The following is a 24768-nucleotide window of genomic DNA, read 5'->3' as shown; positions in this document are numbered from 1 at the left end:
GTTGTGGGCAAGCCTATTCAAAGCATTTAAGTGACATTGCATCCCCTTCGGAGAGTCGGAGATCAACACAATATCATCAGCATATAACAATAGTGGAATCCATGTCCCTGCCAGTTGTGCACCTCTATCACCCTCTCTCTCATTATAGTCAGAAACCTTATCCACGTACATACCAAATAGAGTAGGAGAGAGCGGGCAGCTCTACTTCACCCCGATAGTGGAGTGAACTAATGTAGATAATCCCTTTGGAGTGCGTACATGCCCCACTACTGACCTGTATAATGCCATAGTCCCCCAAATCAGCTTTGTGGGTACTTCCATCTCTTGTAGTCTGCGAATCAATCTAGCTCTAGGCACTGTGTCAAATACTGGGTAAGGAAATATCTAAGAAGCAGTGGTGGAATTGAAGCTAGAACAATTCATATGGCCACTCTTTAATTCTAGTATAATATAAGAGGAAGGGCATGAATAAAAAAGATGGAGAAGTAGCTTCAAACTTTCATATCTTGTGCAATAGTGGACAAGTTTTTTGAATCAAGAAACTCCAATTAATTTTTCTTGAACTGCAAAATTAATTGCTTCGGTATACTATAATACAACCCCATTTTTTCTGAAATGAAATGTTATATTAAACGTCTTCAAAACGCCAAAATGACCTATGAGACCAAACTCATACAATCCTGGTGGATCTAATACAATGTCTGGGTAAAAAGTAAAATCAAGTAAAACAAAAGCTAAAAGCTAAAATGAACATCAATATCCGAGGATGTACGGCATCGGATGCTGTTTGAGGATGTACCGCATCAATCGTTGAAGAATATCGTCAATGTTTGTGCTCGTAAATAGTCGTATTGGACGTCTCCCATGCCGTGCTATAATAGTCCTAATCCTTTGATGGAGCCTCCGTCGAGGTTGTGGTGGTCCTTGTTAGCGTGAGCGTCTAGCTCTCCCAAGCACAATGGCTCTGTTAGCATAGTAACAGGGAATGGCCGTTTGCAGGTCTCCGTTCCCCGTTCCCTATCCAAGTTCCCGTTCCGTGTTTCAAACGTGAGTACCCGTAACAGGGAACGGCATTTTGTTCCGCGTTCCCGTTCCCCGTTCCCGTTCCGGTTTTCCATTCCTGGTAACTATATCTGTTAGTCATTATACCTCTAGTATAGGTGGGCTCTGAAGTCTGCTGTGAAGCTTGCTCATCTGATTGCCGAGTCTCTACTCTAAAGAAGTCAGTGATCTCCCTCTGTGAATGTCTCCTGTTGTCTGATCTCGTCAAGAGACTCCCCTTGTGCCTACACAACTCTAGCAGAAACAATCCGAGGCATCTCTGATCATATTATCTCATGACTCTAGCCAGTGGTCCAAAACGCTCTTTGAATAGAGGATGAGAGCAACCTCGTATCTCATAGTACACTGGACAACGACATATGTGATGTAACTTTGTCTCTGGCTCTTTATGACACAACTGGCATATCTTGGCCTCTACTGGTACTTTCCTAGACCTACTAGTCTCAATCTCTAGCTGGTGCAATGATGTGCGTTGTCACATACCGGGCACCACGTGCCAATAGAAAAGAACAGACTGAACAGACTTTTAGCACTTCAATAACAACTGAACTGAGAGAGAGAGAGCACACACGACATGGAGTGGCAGAATTCCACCCCAGAGAGTATTAGCCCCAAACCTTGGCGCCCCTTTCGATATTTCGTTACATTGCATCAACTCAGTACAAGCCAGTACTCCAGACTCTGCACCTTCTTCAGGAAGCATGCCCGAGAATGAGCCCATGGCCTCATATTTAAACGCCCTAGGCCCCAAAGGAAGTTTACATGAAAAGCCTTCAAACTCAAAAGCATCTGGTCCAAAAGCAATGCCCAAAAGCTGTCAGCGGGATTTATGAAAATCCGTACGGCCTGCCATGTCAGCACTGTTAGCGTAATTTCCGGAGCATCTGTACTGTTGCCATGTCATCAGCTGCGTGTCTGTGTGTGGGTGGGTCCTCCTTTATTTTAATTCCTTTATGTCTCTTGGGTCCCATCAGACGGGGTCCCATAAGTTGGTAGGACTTCTTCTTCTGTTACTTGTTCTTCTTAGGGTTTAGGCCCCTCAACCAGGATCTGCAAGTTGGCTCCATTCTTCAGGGCTTTGACACGTGAACAGTTTGTGACATCTCCCCTTCTACATATCTACATAACAACTCAAGTTAGCTCAAAAATTTCCGAGGGTCATTTCGAGGGTCAATCCAAGGGATAATCAGTTTGCTTTTTTTTTTTGTTAAGGAGTTGGCTTCTCCTTTCATCTTGATCGAAACTCTTGATATTCCGACGTAGTAAAGTTAGCCATCACACCCAGACTGCACTGATCTTGCACGGGTGTCTTGATGCACTAAAATTACATATCAAAGCAATCTCATCCAATTAGGAATATTCAATAGTTGGCACATCACAATGCAACACAAATGCTCACATATGCATGTTGCAAGAAATAGAAACATAAAGTTGTCGATGAATACTCCTCCCATATAGCCTAACAAGGTCCAGGCCGGGAGATATTCAACGACTCCCTCACACTCCTCCCGCATAACCTAAAAAGGTCCGAGCTGGGAGATATAGAGGCCTCTTACAACCAGACACTCCCTAGACCGAAGCCTATGTCGTTTGGAGGTGCTAAGAGTAACCATTGCTCAGACTTCTTAATACTCCTCTCGCATAACCATCCAGGTCCGGGCCGGGAGCAACAACAACAATACTTTTCAAGCATTCAATACTCCCCCCCCCCCCCCCTCTCCCTCCCTAAATAACCACAAGGGTCCGGGCCATGAGTATGGACAAGCATTCTCAAACATCATTTCTCACTTCTCCACCCGGGAGTAAATCACCAAGCATTGAAACCAATATTCAAGCCAGTGTCAGAAAGTTCAAATTGACACCAAGACAGGTTCAAAACAGATACCATCCATTTCGAACAAATTCCAAACAGGATCACCAAACAAGTTCTCAAACAGATTTTGAAACAAAATTCAAACTTAAAAAGCAATCTTGACTTCAGTCGAGCTCGAAAAGTCGACTAATTTTCCATCTTGAAACCTATCTAAAAAATTAGGGTTAGGTTCCTACCATGAGGTCGTAGCCGACCACAACGTGGTCCGTAAGTGCTTGAATAGTTGAAACAAGCCTCGACAGACAGTGTTCCTGTGGCGGTGATGGTAGCCGCAAGATATATTAATCACATTGGACCTCCAAGGTTATCAGCTTGAGATGAGACACCTAGGGAGAGATGTCCAGAAGTCGTAATCTGCTAAGGTTTCCGTGGCAAGCATTTCAGGATACCTCACTCTGCTAGAAAGTGCTAGAAACCATATAACTTCGGGCAAAATTTTTCTTGAAAGCTTGCTAAGTCCTTGGAGTGAGCGGCTTGGTAGTTATAGACATCCACCACTCCATCTGAGAAAAATAGCAGCTCGAAACAAATCTTGATCCTTCTATTGCAAGTGATCTTAATGGCTTATGCCCTGTAAGAAATGAGCGGTGAAGACGAGAGCACGCCTGATGCGCGATGAAGTAAGGGTGGGAGTGGCTAATAACTCTGGGGTCGGGATCCAAAGATACTTCAAATAAGATTCCAATAGACTTTGGAAGCGCCGGTTTGCTTTGTCTGCTCTTTTGTAGGACCGGAATGCTTTCAAAAAAGCACACGCTTGATGCTTTGATACCAGTGTCACAAGACGGGTACCACGTGCCAATAGAAAAGAACAAATTGAATAGATTTTTAGCACTTCAATAACAACCGAACTAAGAGAGAGAGAGAGAGAGAGAGAGAGAGAGAGAGAGAGAGAGAGAGAGAGAGAGAGAGAGAGAGAGAGAGAGAGAGAGAGAGAGAGAGAGAGAGAGAGAGAGAGAGAGAGAGAGAGAGAAATGAAATGAAATGAAATGTTATATTAACGTCTTCAAAAGGCCAAAATGACCTATGAGACCAATCAGTTACAAAATAGTGAATCTAATACCATGTCTGGGTACAAAAGAACTAGAAGTGGAACAAAATACTACTACTACTACTACAATCTAAAACTACGTGGGTGTAGCAGCTGATACAATAGGTACCCGGTAAACTGGATGTAACAGTGTGTGAAACAAAGATGGAAGAAATGGTGAGGATCCATCCTCATCTGCACTCTGGATGTCGAGAGAGTATGGCTCGAATCTTCTGTTGCAGTCTTCGTCGATGCTGTGTAGCTCCTCTCCTCAGTCGCGGTCGTCTGTATCTCTGTAGCTCCAATGCTCGGTTGATGAGAGTGCCAGTAGTGGTCGAATGAGTGTGGGATGAGCTCTGCAGTGGTGGCTGCTCCTCTGGCTGTCCCATATCTAGTGAAAAGAAATCTGTAATGTGTCTCTGGGACTGCCTCTCTCTAGCTCTCCCCAGTAAAGTGTCTCTACACCTGTGTAACTCAAGTAGATATAGTCCAAGACATCTCTGATCCTCATAACTCATGACCCTAGATAGAGGACCAAAACCCTCTCTGAATAAGCAGTGGAAACGCCCCCGTATCTCATAGAACACTGTGCAATGACATATGTAGTGCAACTCTGTCTCTGGCTCTCTCTGGCATAATCGGCATATCCTGCTGTCTGTTGGTATCCCTCTGAATCTACCAGTCTCAATCTCGAGCTGATGTGAGGATGTGCGTATCTGACCAATGGCACAATGCAAACCATGAGACATATGTGTGTCCATGTAGCTGGGTCGAATCACAAACCCATCTCCTGTGAGGTGGAGAAGATGCTCTCTATAGAAAGCCATCTTCGTGCTCAACTCCTGAGGCGGCTCTATCCATGTCCTCCTGGTGTCGAGCTGGATCAGGTCCTGACGAATGAGTCTAGTGATCTCCACCCGTGTAAGAGACAGCGAGGGTGCCTGAAGAGAATACTGGAAAGGGGGCAACCTGTCCATGGTGAAGCCATGCGTCTGAAGAGAGAGAGACATGGAGTGGCGAAGTTCCACCCCAAGAGAGAACTGGCCCCAAACGTTGGCGTCCCTTTCGGTATTTCTTTATTATTGATGATTCGCAAAGTACAATAGCTGGGGAGCACCACCTTTGCAATCTGCGCATTGAAGAGTGCCAGAGAGGGCCCCCATGGCTCATATTTAAAGGCCCAAAACCTAAAAGCATCAAATATGAAAAGTTGACCCCAAAAAAACATTTGCCTAAAATTTTGGGATTTTCCTAAAAATCCGCCACGAATTGCAAAACGTCCGTATAGGTGTCACGTCATCATATTTTGTTGTGCAGATTTTTCCAAGTGTGTTCTGCTTTATTTTTAATGCCTTTATGTCACTTTGGGCCCTAGCGGACAGGGTCCCGTAAGTTGGTGGGAACTCTTCTTTAAAAATAGGCCACTCATTGTAAGTTTGTAAAACTTCTTCTTCTTCTTTTGCTGCTTCTTCTTAGGTTTTAGCCCCTTGGCCGGGATCTGAAGGTTGGCTCCGTCCTTCAGTGGCTTGACACGTCAACACTTTGTGACATTTAGTATCTCTTCTCTTTTTTGGTAGCCAGACATGGTATTAGTAACGGATTGGTCTCATAGGTCATTTGTTACGGATTGTTCTCACATGTCATTTTTGACGGATTGGTCTCATGGTATCAGATTCACTAGTTTGTAACGGATTGGTCTCATAGGTCATTTTGGCCTCTTGAAGACCTTAGTATATCATTTCATTTCATCTCTCTCTCTCTCTCTCTCTCTCTCTCTCTCTCCTCTCTCTCTCTCTCTCTCTCTCTCTCTCTCTCTCTCTCTCTCTCTCCTGCGCACGCCACTGCTCTCTCTCTCTCTGCACGCCACTGCTGTTTCTCAATTAATGTGCATCCTCTCTCTCTCTCTCTCTCTCTCTCTCTCTCTCTCTCTCTCTCTCTCTCCTGCGCGCGCCACTGCTGCTGCTCATGCGCGCGCCACTGCTGTTGCTCTTGCGCGCGCCACTGCTCTCTCTCTCTCTGCGCGCCACTGCTGTTGCCCCTGCGCGCGCCACTGTTGCTGCTGTTTCACCCCCTGCGCGCGCCACTGCTGCTGCTGCTGCTGAACCCGTTGTAGCTGACCTGTTGCGACTGCACGCTGCCAAGGCTGTAGCACTTGCCGCTGCCTCACTGTGGCAGCATTACCAAGTGCACCAGGCCCGCTGCCCCCAATCTCTCACACACGGATACATACCCACACACACACTACACACATACACGCATACACACAAGTACTCCCTCTCTTCCCCTTCTCCCCTCTTCTTCACAATATGAAGAGAGGGTAGTTACGAAGACAGCCATGTCTTCCCCCATCATCAAGACGCCGGCATCGACAATGAAGACAACGTTCATGCTGACGAACAAGAGGCTTGCACAATTGGAGAAGGACATGAAAGAATGGCGGATGGAGAGAGAGATATGGGAGGAGGAGAAAGCCACCCTCATCAAGCTATGGAACGAAGAGGAGGAGGACATGAGAGCGGAAATCCAAAATCTCAAAGAGGAGAAGGAGAGAAGGGAACGGGAGAACGGGAAGGAGAGGGAGAGATGGAGGAAAGAGCAAGAAGAGATGAAGGCACAAATCGATCTCCTTCAGGCTTCCATCACATCCCTCACCCCCGAAGAAGGAGAGATTAAAGAGGAGGCTAAGGAAGCCCTCAAGGAGGAGATCACCAAAGCCCTCACCGCAAGCATTGAGGACAAATTAGAGGCCACCAAAGAAGGATGGGTCGAAGTGGTCAAAAAGAACATCAAGAAGGTTGCAAGAGAGGAAGCCCAAAAAGATGAGGTACTCATCGTACACACAACCATCGAGGAGGAGAAGATGCGACAAGCTCGCCGTCTCAATGTGCGAGTGACCGGCATCAAAGAAGAAGAAGGGTCTACACCCGAGAGCGATGGGAAAGCTTTATGCAAGAAAGTGGGATACAAGGAAGAAGAGATCCCTTTCTCCAAAGTTTGGAGAGCCGGCAAAGATCCAAAGAAGAGAGCTCTCATCCTCCAATTCGCCTCCGAGGAGTCTCGAACTTCTTTCCTCCGAAAGAGGGTCATCTTGAGAGGGCTAGAAGGCCCCCCGATTTATCTTGATGATGACCTCACAAAGATGCAACAAGATCACCGTCGCGCGTGCATGCCTAGAGTCCACCAAGCCCGCAAAGAAGGGAAGAAGGCAGTATATCGAGATGGTAGGGTTATCATTGATGGCAAGACCATCGCATAGGGACTCGCGGCCTGTGGGACACACGAGGAGATTCATGTCACGGTTTGGAATTGCAATGGAGACCTATGGACACACCCAGAGAGACTTGAGGAGGTGATGAGAGGTCGAGACATCATTCTACTTACAGAGACACACGAGAGCCCAGAGAGAGGGCTACCACGGATACATGGATTCCAGTGGGAGTCTCTACATCGGGGGTGTATGCGCCAGCACACCACTCGTGGCTCAGGAGGAGTGGCCATACTCTTTAGACAGGGGCTTCACAGTAGACTACAGATTGTTGCCCGGGACCCACAGGCCCGCTACATGTGGATTCGCCTCGAGCTCTCACGAGACAGGATCGTCTACATTGCCCTTTGCTACTTTGCTCCCACAGGCTCCAGATTCGCCCCTATTGAGCAGGAGTCACCGTACGCATGCCTCACGGAGGAGATTATGGAGTACTCCACACTGGGTGAAGTCTTCCTTATGGGAGACTTCAATGCTCGTACGCGTAGTGAGCAGTGTGAGGCATATGACCACGAGGACCCAGAGGCACTACACACTCTAGATGAGGAGGCTACTATGAGAGATACAGCAGACAGAGCTCCAGTCACAGCCTACGGACGACATCTACTTCGACTTGGCTCCCAGCACCGTCTCGTTATTTATAACGGGATGGTCCAGTGGCCCACCTCAGGGGGCCTGACTTGTATGCTACATGGAGTTGCAGAGGGAGGGGGGAGTACAGTCGACTATATTCTGGGACCCAGGGAGGCTACACACCTTATCACATCCTTCACCATTCCACCCATACCCATCGGAGCCGACCACACATACCTCTCTTTCTCCATCACCGGAGATACCATCCCACACAGCTCCACAGCACACACTCCACACACCACCATCCATTTCACACATGAGCTAGCCTCTCTTTACTCGGCCGAGGTCGAGCATGGCCTATGCCTCCTCCACCCATCCACGCCACTCTCAGTTCTCACATCACATATCTCTTCCGTTCTCCACACTTCAGCTATTAGCTCCTTTCCACACACCACTCACACAGGACGCACTCCCCCCCCCGGGACTATGCCTCAGAACCGCTGGTATGATGATGAGTGCAGAGAGCTATACCGACGCCTCCGCGCACAGCGAGCCTTAGGAGAGATCACAGAGAGAGAGGCCAGACGGCATATGAAGACGCTGACACGCCAAAAGCGGCGAGCATTCGAAGAGGCACAGGAGCTTGAGCTATACCGCCTATTCATGAGCATGGATAGCGCGACAGCATGGCGCACCCTGCGCGAGCCACGTCCGACTACAGCTATTGAGGATCCACAGATATGGCATGATTATGCAGAGCGACTTTACGAGGTGCCAGGACAGCCTCCTATCCCACAGCCACACGAGCCACGCCCCACGTGCTCCTCCTTCTTTACAGCACAGATGGTAGAGAGGGCCATACGCCGCATGCAGCGCAGACGATCAGCTGATCATACTGGATTACAGAGTGAGCACATCATTTATGCGGCCTCCACTATAGCCCCGTTGATTGCACATGTCTTCAACCGGGCTATAGGGGAGGGCTTCCCAGAGGAGTGGACACAGCACACCATAGTGCCTATCCACAAATCTGGCGACACCCTGGATCCAGGGAACTACAGGACTATCATGATTGGCCACACGATGGCCAAGCTATATGGAGCAGTACTTGAGGCACAGCTCAACTGCTACGCAGAGATCGAGGGTTTACGAGCTCCAGGCCAGGCAGGTTTCAGACGAGCTTTCTCCACCACTGATCACATCTTCGTTCTGCGCTGCCTCATTGATGGGGCAAAGGCGCGGAAGAAGAGGCTTTACTGCTGCTTTGTGGATTTCCGCAAGACCTTTGACACAGTCCCACGCGAGAGACTCTTCCAGCGCCTTCACAGCATTGGGGTACCAACAGAGATGATTTGGGCCATATATGCTCTCTACGAGAAGGTGACGGGTCGAGTTCGTTGCCCAGGCGGTTTTTCAGAGACCATTGCTAGCACCATTGGTGTTAAGCAAGGATGCCCACTCTCCCCGACACTCTTTGGGCTCTACATCGACGAGATCTCCGACTACATACTGCGAGCAGGGGGAGAGGGGAGCGACTTGGCAGGTACTCCGGTCCACATCATGTTATATGCTGATGATATTGTGTTGATTTCAGAGTCACCCGAGGGCTTGCAACGCCATCTTGAGGCCTTGGACGAATTCAGCACACACAGGGGGTTGACTGTGAACCTTGGCAAAACCAAGGTTATGATCTTTCACACATCCAGTGCAATGAGGAGCGCTGCCACCTTCACAGCAGCAGGAGGAAAGGTTGATGTAGTCACCTCCTATGTTTACCTTGGCATCACATTCACCAGCCTACCAGGACCCTTCACTATGAGGCAGGCTGCTGCTGACAGGCTCACCCGAGGATATGCAGCTCTGGCCATGCTAGAGCGGAGATGCCACCAGGCACACTTTCAAGAACCCCGCAGGAAGGGGTGGCTTTTCGACACCTTAGTCACCCCGGCCTTGATGTACTCGGCGGCAGTATGGGCACCAGGATTGACAGCTGACCAGTGGACATGCTTGAGAGGCCACAGGTATGTATGATCTCACGCTTGCTCCGCAGCAAGAAGACAATGCCACATGATATTATTAGAGCCGAGCTCGCCACACCACCCATGGTGGTAGAGGCACTGTTCCAGACAGTCTGCTTCATCCAGAGGATGAGAGAGCTACCTCCTGACAGACTTACTCGTAGAGCATTTGAGGCAGCTATACAGCTATTAGAGAGTGGGCACGAGAGAGCATGGTACTCACAGGTCAGAGCATGGTTTGAGGGACACGGTCTTGACATGGAGAGCCTACCACCATTCCAGTACGACCCCCACTCACCATATGTTCACCTCTCTCGCAGTGAGAGGAACTTGGTACTGAGACAGGATCTGTGGCAGCTATACACTAGGAGAGTCTGGGAGTCACCTGGCTTGGGGACGAGGATGTCAGATTACAGAGACCAGTTTCTCACCATATTGTCCGGGGGGTTCATACAGAGACCACGCTACATGGACACATATATGCCACATAGCTCACGGGTGGCGATTGGTCAGCTGAGAGTGGCTTCACACAGGTTAGAGATTGAGATCGGGAGACATACTGGTGTTCCCAGGGAGGAGCGCGTCTGCAGAGCCTGCACAGAGGAGGTGGAGAGTGAGGAGCACTTTGTATGTAGATGCAGAGCATACACTGAGATCAGAGGCAGGTATGAGGCCCTATTCAGAGGACAGCCCACTCTCCGAGAGATCATGGACTCTCGAGATCAGAGACAGCTCGGACGGTTCTTACTAGAGATACAGAGCCATCGGGACACACTACTACAACCACACACAGCTACACAGACAGAGGGGAGACAGTCGCAGCTCACAGACTTCTTTCAGAGGATTACCGCCCCTCCCCCAGCAGACACTCAGAGGGGAGTGACACTCCCACAGGCGGAGGTGAGCCGAGCTAGACGACGACCACGAGTCACAGGCTACAGGGGCGCGAGCTCCCACCACCGACAGATCGAGGAGATCCGAGCCCGGGAGCGCCGTGCCACTGAGGAGTGAGTGGCCCGGATGAGGGCCGACCCGACAGCTTTCATCCGGGCAGCCTTGGCACCAGACCCGCCCATGTACCACATCTTACATCCCCCCATTAGTACAGGATGGAGCTAGATAGCTTGATGCATTCTCATGATTGTACTACCTTGAGCATATAGACATGCATATACCCCTAGAGATAGAGCTCCATCCCTCCTCAGATACCCCACTACCTACACTCAGTTCAGTTTTGTATCAGTTTTTGTTTCATTTGTCTTTCCGATAGACGGATGACATACACACCATGTACATTTGATTTGTCTCATAGGCCGATTTCGGCCTGACATAGACGTTAAAAATCTTTCTTTCTTTCTTTCTTTCTTTCTCTCTCTAAAAAATAAATAAATTGGGGTTGTATTAGAGTATACCAAAACATTTGCAGCTCAAGCAAAATTAATCATAGTTAAAAAACTTGTCCCAGGGGCTATTGCACAAGAGATGAAAATTTGAAGCTTCTGCTCCATCTTTTAAATTCATGCGCTTCCTCTAAAACTATACTAGAATTAAAGAGTGGTTCCAGCTTCAATTTGGCCTCTTCTTTCTTAGATATAAATCTTTCCTTCAATGTGTGAATAGGATGTAAAACAGTAAAGGATTGTAAGAGTGCTTCTTTCAACCGTACCAACTCAATTTTAGTTAGGGCATTATTAATCGAGTATTTCTCTTGGACTATTTGTTGTAGGATGTGCAAGCAACTGTGAAAGCAGAAAGATGGATGCTGCAAAACAGAGACGGGGCATCATCATTGCCACCCCCATTTGAAAGCCTATTAGAAGAAGAGGAGCCAAGTAATGACAAAGATCAGGAAGAAAATCATGGAGCTTCACCTCAACATCGGCCAATCTGTACAATGAGTGGAAAAGATGCTGACATTGATTGCGGTGCAGTTCCTGATCGAAGCGCAAGGATACATGTTGCTGATAGAAAAAGAAAACATATTTCTGAAAGGCCTTCTGTAAGTGCTTCATTTATCTGCAGTTTTCTTCAGAAGCAATATGTTCCTCTTTCGCAGAGTAGCCTAGTCCTAGATGGTTATGAAGCTTTAGGCATTTGTGGAGATGGGTGTTCCTTGGGGTGTTACAATTTCCTTAATGCCCACCCTTGTTGGAATCTATGTTAAAACATGTCTTTATAGGACATGTTCCTTGTGATGGCCCAATTTTGTAAACTCCTGTCCTGTTGGAACCAAACTGTTGGGAAAATAAGTCCTTATGGTATTTTTTTTTTGGTAAAGGATATGTGACTAATTGCAGCAATGACTGTGCAAACTTTCTGTGTGAAGGATACATTTCAGGAGGAACTCATTTTTTTGGAAACTGCAGTGCAGGGCGACACATTTCAAGTAAGTTTTGCTTTGGACTTTCATTGTCTTCATTTAAATCTTAGCCTTTCGTAGTGGTCTTCAAGAGATCAAGTTCAAACTATTTATGTCTCTGGTGCATCCTGTTAAGAGAGAGCAATTTTTTAATTCTCACCAGGGGACTAATGACATTGAAGTCTTACCACTAGCCTCTGAAATGGCAAAACATAAGAAAATCTTGTTTGAATGGAGCAACCTTGAGGGCAGTAGAAGTTGCCAAAGTCAGAGGACTGACAAATTGGATATTGAGAACACTGTGGATAAAGTAGGTTCTTTTGGAAGCTCTTTGAAGTGTAATAAGCTGGCTGCAGCATAGATATCTTTAGACCAGAAGATTAAAAGTAATGACGAGAAGTTTAATCTGCAGGAAGACAAAAGGGGTATTGAGTGCACGATTGAATCACAATCAACCAATTCTACCATCCAGCAGGTGGAGGAGGCAAGGGTTTTGTCAATGATGCAGGTGTGTCGTTTCTGTTGAATGTATGAAGTAATACTGAGTGAGTACTTTGAGATCTGAAACAGTTAACTAAAGAGCTGATTGAGGCGAAGGATGAGGCAGAGAGATACAAACAGCAACTCACTTCTGCTTTGGAAGAACTGGAGCATTGGAAAGTTCGTGCTAATCCCTTTTGAATCTTAAAGTATTACAGCTGTTCTGTAAACGATAAGAAATATTCAGATGACTATCTTGTACCCACACATTGTATACAGAAAGAAGGGCAAGGATGTGATAGCAACTGCAATGGGGAGCTAAATTCTTTGCTTGAGAGTCTTAAAAAAGAGAACGAGGAGCTTGGAGCTGTATGTTTTCAAGTAGAAGCAACATCTCTCTCTGTTATGCTCTGCAGAAAGACTAATGCTCCCTTTCTTTTGCAGCAATTGACAGATGTGTACATTCAATTTGAAGAAGAGAAAGCAGCTTGGGTGGCTGCACATAAATTATCTGGGAAAGATGAATCAAGAGAGTTGAGCACGCTCAATGTGCCTGATAATACTGAACAAGTGAAGGTGCATTTGTTTGTTGGTCATCTCTAAACGTCACCTGTGTGCTGTCCTTGCAAATTGGCACACTTGAGCATCAGAACGTTTTTTTGGAATTATGACGATTATAACACTGAAAAGCTGGCTGGTTACCCACCAAGTAGTACACATGTATCTAGGCTGAGCAAGGGCCAAGTACCGATGGGCAAGGTCCATTTCTAGGCATCTGCCGTGACCACCCCCGATGGTAGGAGTAGGATTCACTTGAGTGTTCATGTGCGAAGGCCCTCCCAATGCAAGTAAACCAAGTGGACATACATGTCCAATTCTTTACGCAAGACTTCAAGGGGACTTGAACCCCTACCATTGAGTTATGATCAGTGTTCGGGAAAAATCATTTTCCCAAACATACAAAATTCCTTTCCTTAAATTTGCCAAGCGGAAAATTTAGAAAATTAGGTTACGTTTTTAGGTTTTTACACTATTTTTCTCTATTTTGGGGCGGAATTTCTCCTTTTGCCCTTGCGCTCAACCGGCATTTTGGAAATTGAAAACGGCACGATATTAAGCTGAGACACATTTTTCCTGAACACTGGTTATGATGCACTAAGCTTAATTCATCTGGGATGTTCTTCTCTTAGCAGCTAAAATGTCCCAAGGTTGATGCCCTATAAGTCCTTGTGGTGGGCTGACAAGGATAGTGATCCAAGAAAACATTCATTTGCAACAACTGTTTCCAGCCATGTATGTGGCGTACTTGCTTATGTGTGCAGATAAGTATATTCTCAACCCTTGAAGGCGAATCATATGCAACCCTAATTGTCAATTTAAACTCTCAAAATTTATACGAAAGATTCTAGATCCAGTTACAGATAGAAATTAGCCACAGATGATGTTTAACATGACATATCCTCAACCCTTAAAGGTGAGTCATGTGCTACACTAATTGTCAATTTAAATTCTTAAAACTTAGAAGAAAGATTCTAGATCCAGTTACAGATAGAAAATAGCTACGATTGACGTGTAACATGACCATACGAGTGTTTTTCTGCGTATTCAGGCTCACTTTGTTTTATACTTCTGAAACGAACTCGGATTCCTCTTGAGACAGTACATAGTGGATCCCTTGTTACTCTGCATGGTTGCTCATTAAAGGAGATTATAAATTTGGGATAGTTGGCCTTTACGTGTTCTTTCAAGAGATCTAGGGTAATAGGGTGGTGGCTCTCTAGAAAAAATCTGTAAGCTGTGATTGTCTGTAGACTGCCACCCTTTGGTGCCACTACAGGTGACATTGGCATCTCTATGTCTATGTATCTCCACTAGAAAACAACCAAACTGAGGTTGATCTAGACTTCATGATTTGTCATAGGGTAGGTTGTCTGTGAAAAGAGCCTCATGATACTCTCATATGCTCCACATAGTGCTCCTCATCCTCAGTCACCCTCTTTGTGCGAAGCTGACAAAGCCTCTCAACTCGGGGGTTATGAGTAGCTCTTTCTTTCTATATTTCTAGCCGGTGTGATGATATTCAGAACTTACCAATCACCACTCGTGAACTACTTGTCATGTATGTGTCCATGTAGCTTGGTCTCTGGATGAACTCCTCCTCTAGCATGGCCAAGAATTGTCAGTGCTCACTCTAATACAATGTCTTTGGGGAAAGAGGCTGTCTAGGTGTGATCCATGTCTCTCTGATGTAGAGCTGCAATAGATCATGTCCGAGTACTGTGTTCCTCTCATTGTGTGAGCTAGATGAAGGGTGAGTCCAGTTCATACTAGAAGGGTGGTAATATATCGATGTCTAGTCCATGTGCTCCAAACCACTCTCTCACGTGCAAGTACCAAGACTCTTGCTCACTTGACTTTGAGAGCTATCTGGAGGCCTCAAAGGCTCTTTGATGTAGAGCTGCAATATATCCTGCTTGAGTAATGTGTTCCTGTCATGTGTGAGTTGGATGAAGGGTGAGCCCGGTTGATAGTGGAAGGGTGGTAATATATCCACATCTAGTCCATGTGCTCCAAACTAGTCTCTCACTTGCAAGTACCAAGACTCCTGCTCGCTTGACTTTGAGAGCTGTCTGGAGGCTTGTGTCACGTGCACATCTAACCCTGTGCGTACGTGGACAAGCTACTTCATGGCAAGGGTTCAATTCAGTTCAGTTAGCCTAGCTTAGGAAGTGTTCTGGCACTTTTGTGAGTGTGAACGTTCGTAGACCGTGCATGTTCGGACAATTAGAGTAGATGCATATCCTCTGCTTGCACACATCATGACCATCAGATTTCAGTCAGAACCCATCAGGAGCATTTTTACAGTGCATAGACCTATTTTCCCTATTTTTGACATTTTTAACTTATTATTTCTAAGTGACTTTTGTTGGGAACTGGGTAAGGCAAATTAGCCAAGCATGTATATAAGAAACCTAGCGCTAGCGCTTTTTGGCAGAAGAGGCAGCAAGAACCAAGGTTCAACATGCACCTTCTCAACAAGACTCCCCCCACATCAGCAGATCTAGCGTTTTTGCATTTGAAGGCTTAGCGTTTTCATCCACAAATCAGCCTAGCGTTTTGCACAACAGATCAGCCCGGCGACAACAAGACAACAGATTCCCCTAGCGTTTTAGCATTCGGACAAATTCAGTCCCTAGTGTTTTTGCATCAACATGGCAGATTAGCGTTTTGCAATTCCATCCCGACAAGACCACAAGAAGCTTCAGCGTTTTCAGTTTTCAGCAGTCAGATACCGCAGTAGAATCCCTAAACCTTGCAGATCTCACCTTCCCGCAACAGATCCTCGTCGCACGGTCAGATCCAACGTAGTTTACAGATTCAGCCGGAAAACGCAGATTTCAGCATCTGCGTTTTCAGTGCGTTGTCGCTGCATTGTCGTCGTCACCGACATAGAGTCAAAATTTAGCAGATAAAGATTTGCAGATTTTAGCCCTTAGCATTTTCAGATTTCAACCCGTCTCGTCGTCGACATCGTCGGCAAGCACAAGCATTGTAGAGATTTGTGCAATCAATAGTAGACCGCTCTCGCCTTAGAGAGTGGGGCCTTCGTAGGAGGGTTTGACAACTTTTCTGGCGTCGTATTCTTCTCTCTATATCTCTCAGTATCAGCACCTTCATTCACAGTGTTCTCCACTTTGTTTGTATCCATTGCACTCTCTCACTAAAGGAACGAAAGGCTCTCCCTTCCATAGTGAAAGGAACCCTTGAGCACAGTTCGGAGCACTCATCTTGAGCAAAGTTCAACATTCACTTCCGCTGCACCTTACATTGGTATCAGAGCTTTGGCAATGTTCTGTATCACTCAAGGAAAGAACCACAAGAACCATGCAATTTTTTTTTGCTTGTTGCGGTCGCACGTTACCCAAGTCCTCTTGGGCGTGTCGATTCCTAATGGTGGTTTTGAAGAGTGATAGGAAACCCAAGAAAGAAGGGCTTGTCCAGCCTCCCCTTGTTTCTCTTTTCACTCATTGAGACAGAGAAGGTTACGTTCAGTAAGTATGATGGTAAGATGGATGCTACGATTATTCATTCTTGGTTGCATCAATTTAATGCTTATTTTGCGACAACTAAGAAGACAGGAAATAGCAAGGTTTTGACTGCAGCTATGTACCTTGCCATTGATGCCATTAATTGGTACCACGCATGGCAAGTGGCACAGTTGACCGCGAACCTAGAGGAAGCCGAGGAAGGCACGCCCCTTTCCTTCAATTGGGCCGACTTCCAAGACAAGCTCAAGGCGCGGTTTATGTCCCCACAGTACCTAGCACGGTTGAAAAACGATTAGCACAGTCTCAAGAAGAATGGTATGCCAGTTATGTTTTTCTCTAATCGTGTTTTGTAGCTCAGCATCCAATTATGCAAATCGGATGATGAGCGCAAGGACGCTTCATTTTTGGATTGGACGACTATATCAGGTTTGATGTCAAAGTCCTCGACCCAATCGATCTCAATAAGGCGGTAGCGATTGCTCTCGCACAAGAGATGAAGCACAACAAGGAAAAGCCTAAGGAAAACAAGACTTCAACAAGTACCTGTCAGACTTCTCAGAACCCTCTGAACGGTAACTCTTCTAACCAATCTTCCAATAGTCTCTCTGAAAAGAACTCTCCAAATGAACCTAAGGGTAAGGCTAACACAATTGCTAAACCTAAGCTAAGTCCAGATGAAAAGGTAGAACAAGGAATTTTAAGAGGATACATCACGTCGAAAGAGCAAAGCACTTATTCTAAGGAAGGTCCTTGTTTTCATTGTCACATGAAGGGTAACATAAAAAGAACACGTCCTAAGCTTGAATCTAATGCCACTAAAGAACCCACAGAACCCACTTCCTATGTCAATGCAATAAATGGGAACACGAGTGCGACCCAAGTCTCTCATGATCCTCCCATTGATGAGTCTGTCATCAAGTGTTATGGTTATGTAAAGGGTCAGCGTTTTGTCATATTGTTTGACCCAAGTAGTATGCATGATTTTATTAGTGACTCTCTTGTCGAAAGAGCTCGCTTGGAGGTTAGCAAGACATCTCCTTTCGAGGTGTCAGGCTTCTCTTCCGGTGTGGACTCTCTCATCACGCAAGAGTGCCTTTATGTTTTGTTCATTGTTCAACAAGTGTCCTTCCGCAGAAATTTTTTGGTCTCTCCTCTCTCAAGATGTGATATGCTTTTAGGCGTTCGATGGTTTCGTGAGCATAACCCTCTTATTGATTGGGCAGCTAATACGTTCTTTTTTAATGCTAAAAGTGACTCTTCCATTGTCATTCGTGGGAAGCAAGTTGTTCATTCTTCATCTCTCATTTCTAATGTGCAGGCGAAGATTGAAAAGAATCAGGTTAAGGAGACTCTCTCAGTCTCGTCTTCTCCAAAGCAAGACACACATGATTCGCATGATAATGATCAGCATGATGAGATGCATGATAATGACGAGCATGATGATTTGCATGATCAAGATGTGATTATTCACGAGCATGATGATTTGCAGGACAAAGATGTGATTATTCACAAGGATGACGGTTTAGTTGATGCCTTGTCTAGTGAAGCTAACCTCATTGCAGATTCGATCAATCACGAAGAACCAATCTTGGATCTTGAGTCGAGGTCTAAAGAACCCTCACAGGAAGATTCGATCGATCACGAAGCACCAATCTTGGCTCTCGAGTCGAGTTCCAAAGCACTCCCATAAGAAGTATGATGTGTTCAAATGATTAGTCAGCACGCATTGTTCGAGTGTTTCATTCGTGATGCTTTCCTGTATTTTAGTCATTGTCCTTATGTGATCCCTTTTCACAGGCATGCACCGTTTTTTTGAAAGACTAGAATTTTTCTAGTCACTTTACATAGAATGGGTATGTTCATGTTTTTGTGCTGGAAGTGGTTTTAGGAATTTTCATCCTCGGAGATTCTTGAAGAAGGTAGACGCATGACTCTAGACGAAGTTGAAGCATTGAAAGAGCCACAGATGACTTTGTCGCTTTCGGCGGGACTCAAAGAAGCAAGCGTTGTAGACCTTTATGAAGTTCAAGTATCGCATGACGCACGTATCAGAGTGGGCCGGCGAAGAGTCCTTAGGAATTTTCATCCTCGGAGATTCTTGAAGAAGGTAGACGCATGACTCTAGACGAAGTTGAAGCATTGAAAGAGCCACAGATGACTTTGTCGCTTTCGGCGGGACTCAAAGAAGCAAGCGTTGTAGACCTTTATGAAGTTCAAGTATCGCATGACGCACGTATCAGAGTGGGCCTGCGAAGAGTCCTTCCTAGGATTCCAAACGTTGTTGGCAATCTCCCTCGACGCCATACAGCTCGGTACCAATACCTCACTTTGAAAAGGAGGGGATGTCACGTGCACATCTAAGCCTATGTGTACGTGGACAAGTTACTTCATGGCAAGGGTTCAATTCAGTTCAGTTAGCCTAGCTTAGGAAGTGTTCTGGCACTTTTGTGAGTGTTCGTAGACTGTGCATGTTTAGACACTTGAATTAGATGCATATCCTCTGGTTGCACATAGCATGATCATCAGATTTCCATGAGAACCTAGCAGGAGCATTTTTACAGTGCATAGACCTATTTTTCCTATTTTTGACATTTTTCACTTATTATTTTTAAGTGACTTTTGTTGGGAACTGGGTAGGGCAAATTAGCCAAGCATGTATATAAGAAACCACTTTCCGGCAGAAGAGGCAGCAGGAATCAAGGTTCAACATGCACCTTCTCAGTAAGACTCCCCCCACATCAGCAGATCTAGCGTTTTTGCATCTGAAGGCCTTGCGTTTTCATCCATAGCATCAGCCTAGCGTTTTGCACAGCAGATCAGCCCAGTGACAATAAGACACAGCAGATTTCCCTAGCGTTTCAGCCCCTAACGTTTTTGCATCATCATGGCAGATTAGCGTTTTGCAGTTCCATCGCAACAAGACCACAAGAAGCTTCAGCATTTTCAGTTTTCAGCAGTCAGATACCGCAGTAGAACCCCCAAACCTCGTTGATCTCACCTTCTCGCAACGGATCCTCGCCGCACGGTTAGATCCAGCGTAGCTTGCAGATTCAATCGGAAAACACAGATTTCAGCATCTGCGTTTTCAGCGCGTCGTCGTTGCATCGTCGTTGTCACCGACATAGAGTCAGAATTCAGTTGATAAAATTTCAGCTCTTAGCATTTTCAGATTTCAACCCATCTCGTCGTCGTCCTCATCGTTGGCAAGTCCAAGCATTGTAGAGATTTGTGCAATCAATAGTAGACCGCTCTCGCCATGGAGAGTGGGGCCTTCGGAGGAGGGTTTGACAACTTTTCTGGTGTCGTATTCTTCTCTCTCTATCTCTCAGTCTCTGCACCTTCATTCACAGTGTTTTCCACTTTGTTTGTATCCATTGCACTCTCTCAATAAAGGAACGGAAGGCTCTTCCTTCCGTAAGTAAAAGGAAATCTTGAGCATAGTTCGGAGCACTCATCTTGGGCAAAGTTCAACATTCACTTCCGTTGTACCTTACAGCCTGGAAGGCACTGTGAGTTTATCTAATGGCATGTCTTTCATCCTCTGAATGAGGCAAACTGTTTGGAAAATAGCCTCGACTAGCATGGGTGGAGTAGTATACTATGCTCTAATAATACTGTTTGGTATTGAGGACATGTTGGCAGTTGTAGAATAAGTGCGATATCATACATATTTGTGGTCTCTCAACGTGTGTCCATGAGGCGGTTGATAGTCCAGAGGCCCATATTGTTGCAACATACATCAAAGCTGGGGTGACCAAAGTGTTGAAGAGCCATCCCTTGGTGTAGGGCTCATGAAAGTGTGCCTAATGACATCTCCTCTTTAGCAAGGCCAGAGCTGCATATCCTCTGGTGAGCCTATTTGTAGCCGCCTTTGCCATGGTGAAGCGCTTAGGTGAGGTGAAAAAGGTGACTCCCAAGTATACATAAGACTCCACCACCCTCTGGTTGTCCACTTGCAGACATAAAGACTGTTGCACTCCTGTTTGCGCTTGAACTATGAAAGATCATGACGTTGGTTTTCCCAAGGCTCATTCATCAAGAGCCTTGAGGTGTCGCTCCAAGTCCTCCCGTGACTTAGAGATCAGAACACTTTCATTATTGTTAAGCCTCTCAGGTCTACACCCTCGCCACCAACTCGCAATATGTAATGTGGGCTCTCATCAATGTAGATGCTGAAGAGGTTCGGGAGAGTGGGCATCCTTGCTTCACACGAATGGTGCTAGTCCCCATCACTTGCTTATGTAGAGCATATACAGCCTAGGTAATCTGTGAAGGTACACCCAAGATGTGGAGGCGTTGAAAGAGCCTCTCTTGTGGAAATTTATTGAATGCTTTTCGGAAGTCCACGACGAAGCTGTGTAGTCTCTTCTTCTGCGCTTTTGTCCCATCAATGAGGCAACGCAAAAGGAAGATGTAATCTACCTTCTAAAACCTGCCTGGTTAGCGGCTTTGAGTCCCTCCCTTTTCTCATTTGAGCTGAGCTTTGCTTCAAGTTTTTCTCCACAGAGCTTGGTTGTGGTATGGTGGTCTTGTAATACCCTGGGTCCAGGGTGTTATTCTACTTGTGAATAGGCACAATAGTTTATGTAGTCCACTTCTTTGGGAAGCCTTCTGCCATAGCCCTATTGAATATGTTTGCAATCAAAGGGACTATGATGTCGAGTGTGTAAATGACTTGCCCACTCTGTAGTCTTGTGTGCTCAGCAGATGCGTAGTGCTGTAGTTGGTGTATAGCTCGTGTTACCATATCTGTGGTGAAGAAAGTGGAGATGGTAGGTCGTGGCTTGAGTGGCTCTCGGATCCGAGGTTGCCCATGGACCTCAATACAACCTGTTTGCATTATCATGCCATGCGCGTGGGTCCTCAATGGGTGTGGTCGGGCGGGGCTCTCTAAGAGTCCACCAAGGTGTCACACTTTCAATACTCATGGAATAGATGTCTTCCTAAGAACTCTTTATGCTTGTAGGGTGCAATAAAGCTCTCTGCACTCATTATTATACTAGCGGTTCTGTAGAAAGTTTTTGGGAGAGGGGAGTATGTCCGGTGTGAGTAATTTGTGGAAAGGAGTTGAGGGCTGATGTATGTAAGAGTCAAGACATGAGATCAAGGAGGTGAGTGTGGACAATGGTGAGGATGGGTCGAGCCGACAAAGGCTTGCATGAACCTTTTTTGAGTATTTTGGGGCTAGTTCTCGCGTGAAGTGGATGGTAGAGTGTGGAGTAGGGGCATTGAAGATGGTGGCTCCAGTGAATGAAAGAGAGGGGTAGGCATGGGCTGCTTTGATGAGGATTATGTGGGATGTTCAACGAACTAATGAGATGTATAGCCTCATGAGTTGCCTTAATATAAACCACTATTACAACAACAACCCCCCCTCCCCTGTGTGTGTGTGTGTGTGCGACTCTATGTGGCATGCACAATAGACCTCCAGACATAGGTCAAAGTGCCATCCTATTATACACATGGAGACGGTGTTGGGAGCCCAATCTAAGTAAATGGCGTCCATTTCTCGTGTGAAGTGGATGGTAGAGTGTGGAGTAGGTGTAGTGCTACATACGGAGGTGTAGTGTGCCTTGCAAAATACTCGAAATAGCACATAGCAAGCCATAAACGAACAAATCTACATACCTGACGATTCGCACAAATCCATAATCGAGCACAACACAAACAGAGAGAGACAGAGAGCGGGAGAGAGCGAAAGAGCATGTGCAGACGTTCCTCCTAGGGCGGAGTGGTACGCCGGCAGAGTGAGAGAGAAGAGAGGAGAGGAGAGAAGAAAGACACGATCACTGGGTGTAATCTCTCTGTGTGCAAGAGTGACCATTTTCCTCTTGCACGTATTTGATTTATAGATTTCTTAAATGGTCAATGTGAGTACAAACTGGCCGGCCGGTCTCATAAATAGCCAAAGCTTATAAAATGTACAAATTATATATTTGTTTGCATAGGACTAAATCAATCAAAAAGCTTTTTCCACATGTGATCAGCTGCAATAAATAGTAGAATATCAATTCCATAACATATCTCTCCATTAGAAAGCAATCATCCTCAGTTGCAAAGATAAGAAATCTGCAAATGATACTTGTCAAAAACAGTGATTAGAAATCTGTGTCAAAAAACTAGCATATAGTAAAAATATTGAAACTAAACAACATTGCTTCTGTCTGCCGTCATCCACATACTCCCTATTCTAATGTCCCATACCACTAGAATAAGCAGTATATGTCATACCCCGATAAATCAGGATATCATTGGTCACACTCATCATTCAATAATCAATTCTCATCAATCTCAAGTCCAATTCCATAAATACTGTCGCGACAGAAAATCATTATATACCCATGCCAAATCCAAATCCAAATATCTGCTAATATATACCCATTTCAAAATCCAAATATCCTTCATTTTGTATACCCGGGTAACAAAATCATACCACTTATAGTGGTGGCCAGTCACTGCTGCATGATTTTGTGGTCGGTGTTGCTTAAATCGGTGAATCTACACGAATTTGTCGTGCTGCCTAAACCGGAGAATCTGCACTTCTGCTGCCTAAATCGGCGAATCTGCACCGATATCATGTAAACTTCTGAATCTGTTGTGTGTTGTGTTGTCTAAATCGGCGAATCGGCACAGGATGAATGTTTACACACTGCCTAAATCGGTGAATCTGTGTGCTAGTGATGAATGGACCAAGCAAGGCATAAAAAAGAAAACATTTGTCACCTATTTGACACCAAATTAGAATATGTTCCATTAGCAAAGCACTTACAAACTGTGGCTTGATATCCCAGAGCACCCTAGCTCATATGAGAAGCTGCATAGCTAATGAATAATCATGTCAATAAAAATTTTATACAGTGCGAGTAGTAAGCCTGGACCGTAGCAATGTTGGAGTATCTAGTTGATAAGACAATGTAGAAAAATAACCTTCTTTTTGTTTTTGAATGGGAGTAGTAGACATATCAAGAGGTTGTTGCAGTTGTAGACAAGAGAGCTAGCATACTTAGCAAATGAAGTGCTGAGTAAAATATTATGTTAGATAGTGGATCGGTACACAAAGAATGCCAGCCGATAATCTGTTAGAATATTCCTAGTGGAATATCACCTGAATGTGATAAGTAACACTGTAAAAATAATAGAAAGGGATTTACGGTGTGAGGAGTGAGCCTCATGACAAATTATCCTACTTATTAGTGAAATATACATACTTAGGATGATCGGCAAACTAGTGATCGACAAATTTAGGAAATATAGAGCAACCAGTGGAGATAGACTATTAAGTAAGTAGGTCATAAGAAAGTCTTGTGAGTAATGAGAACATTTTCAAAGAAAATGGGAAGCATCCTCGAATAAGTGAAGTGCGTGAAGTTGGATCTTACATTTTTTGAGTTAGATTTCCTCACAGTGTATTTGAGACAAATTTCTGTGTGAGAGAAGCGAATATTTACTTATGATATTAGCTGATAGTGTGAAAACAAGGATTGGATAGAATAACGGAAATTAGGACAAGTAGTGGGTATTCGACAGATAGCCTCATTATGGTGGTGTATGTAGAGAACAGTAAGTGCCATTTCAAAATATGATCATTTACTTACATAACCGTCGGTAAGGAGCTAGAAGACCAAAGAGGTAAGTGCAAAATTAGGGCACAAAGTCAATGGTGTACGTGAGTAAAGACACAGTTATCTGACGGTTAATGAGGACATATTCAAAACACGTTAAAATTAAGCACATAATGCAAAAGGGGTTGGCATCAAAGTCATGGATAGGAATAAGTATCTTGCACGAAAAGGTAGTTTTTCACAAAGGAGTAATAAAAGTAACAGGAGACGGGTCATACAGAAGCTAGATTAAGCAAGATGCAATAATAACTTCAATACTATAACATGGAAGCCAACTTCAAAGTGCAGAGTCCATTAGAGTGCATCACTGAAAAGGGATAATTATAAAATGTCGTTGCTTCTTGTCAATAGGGAATCGCTCGCGCAGCTATATAAGAATTCTAAAAAAATGGCAAGATCGTTAAGGTAAACTTGTATTAAAATGCGATTATCATGGG

The 24768-nt window shown here is 45.3% G+C and overlaps 1 protein-coding gene across 6 annotated transcripts in view; it reads left to right on the top strand.

Annotated features, from left to right (window-relative positions):
• Positions 1–24768, top strand: part of LOC147445821 (kinesin-like protein KIN-7I) — a 189572-nt gene that overhangs the window by 59866 nt on the left and 104938 nt on the right. For 5 of the 6 annotated variants that reach the window (XM_086525198.1, XM_086525196.1, XM_086525195.1 and 2 more), the window contains exons 16-22: positions 11548–11820; positions 12148–12207; positions 12344–12490; positions 12593–12664; positions 12751–12840; positions 12940–13029; positions 13105–13236. In XM_086525198.1, the coding sequence (XP_086381324.1) occupies positions 11548–11820; positions 12148–12207; positions 12344–12490; positions 12593–12664; positions 12751–12840; positions 12940–13029; positions 13105–13236 (864 nt within the window). The remainder of the gene's footprint in view (positions 1–11547; positions 11821–12147; positions 12208–12343; positions 12491–12592; positions 12665–12750; positions 12841–12939; positions 13030–13104; positions 13237–24768) is intronic. The other variant, XM_086525197.1, reaches the window with a different exon arrangement.

Source organism: Adiantum capillus-veneris, chromosome 12, assembly GCF_014529385.1.
Source record: "Adiantum capillus-veneris isolate H3 chromosome 12, ASM1452938v2, whole genome shotgun sequence".
NCBI lineage: Eukaryota > Viridiplantae > Streptophyta > Polypodiopsida > Polypodiales > Pteridaceae > Adiantum > Adiantum capillus-veneris.
Note: the sequence above shows the minus strand (reverse complement) of the source record. Positions and strands in the feature narration are given on the sequence as shown.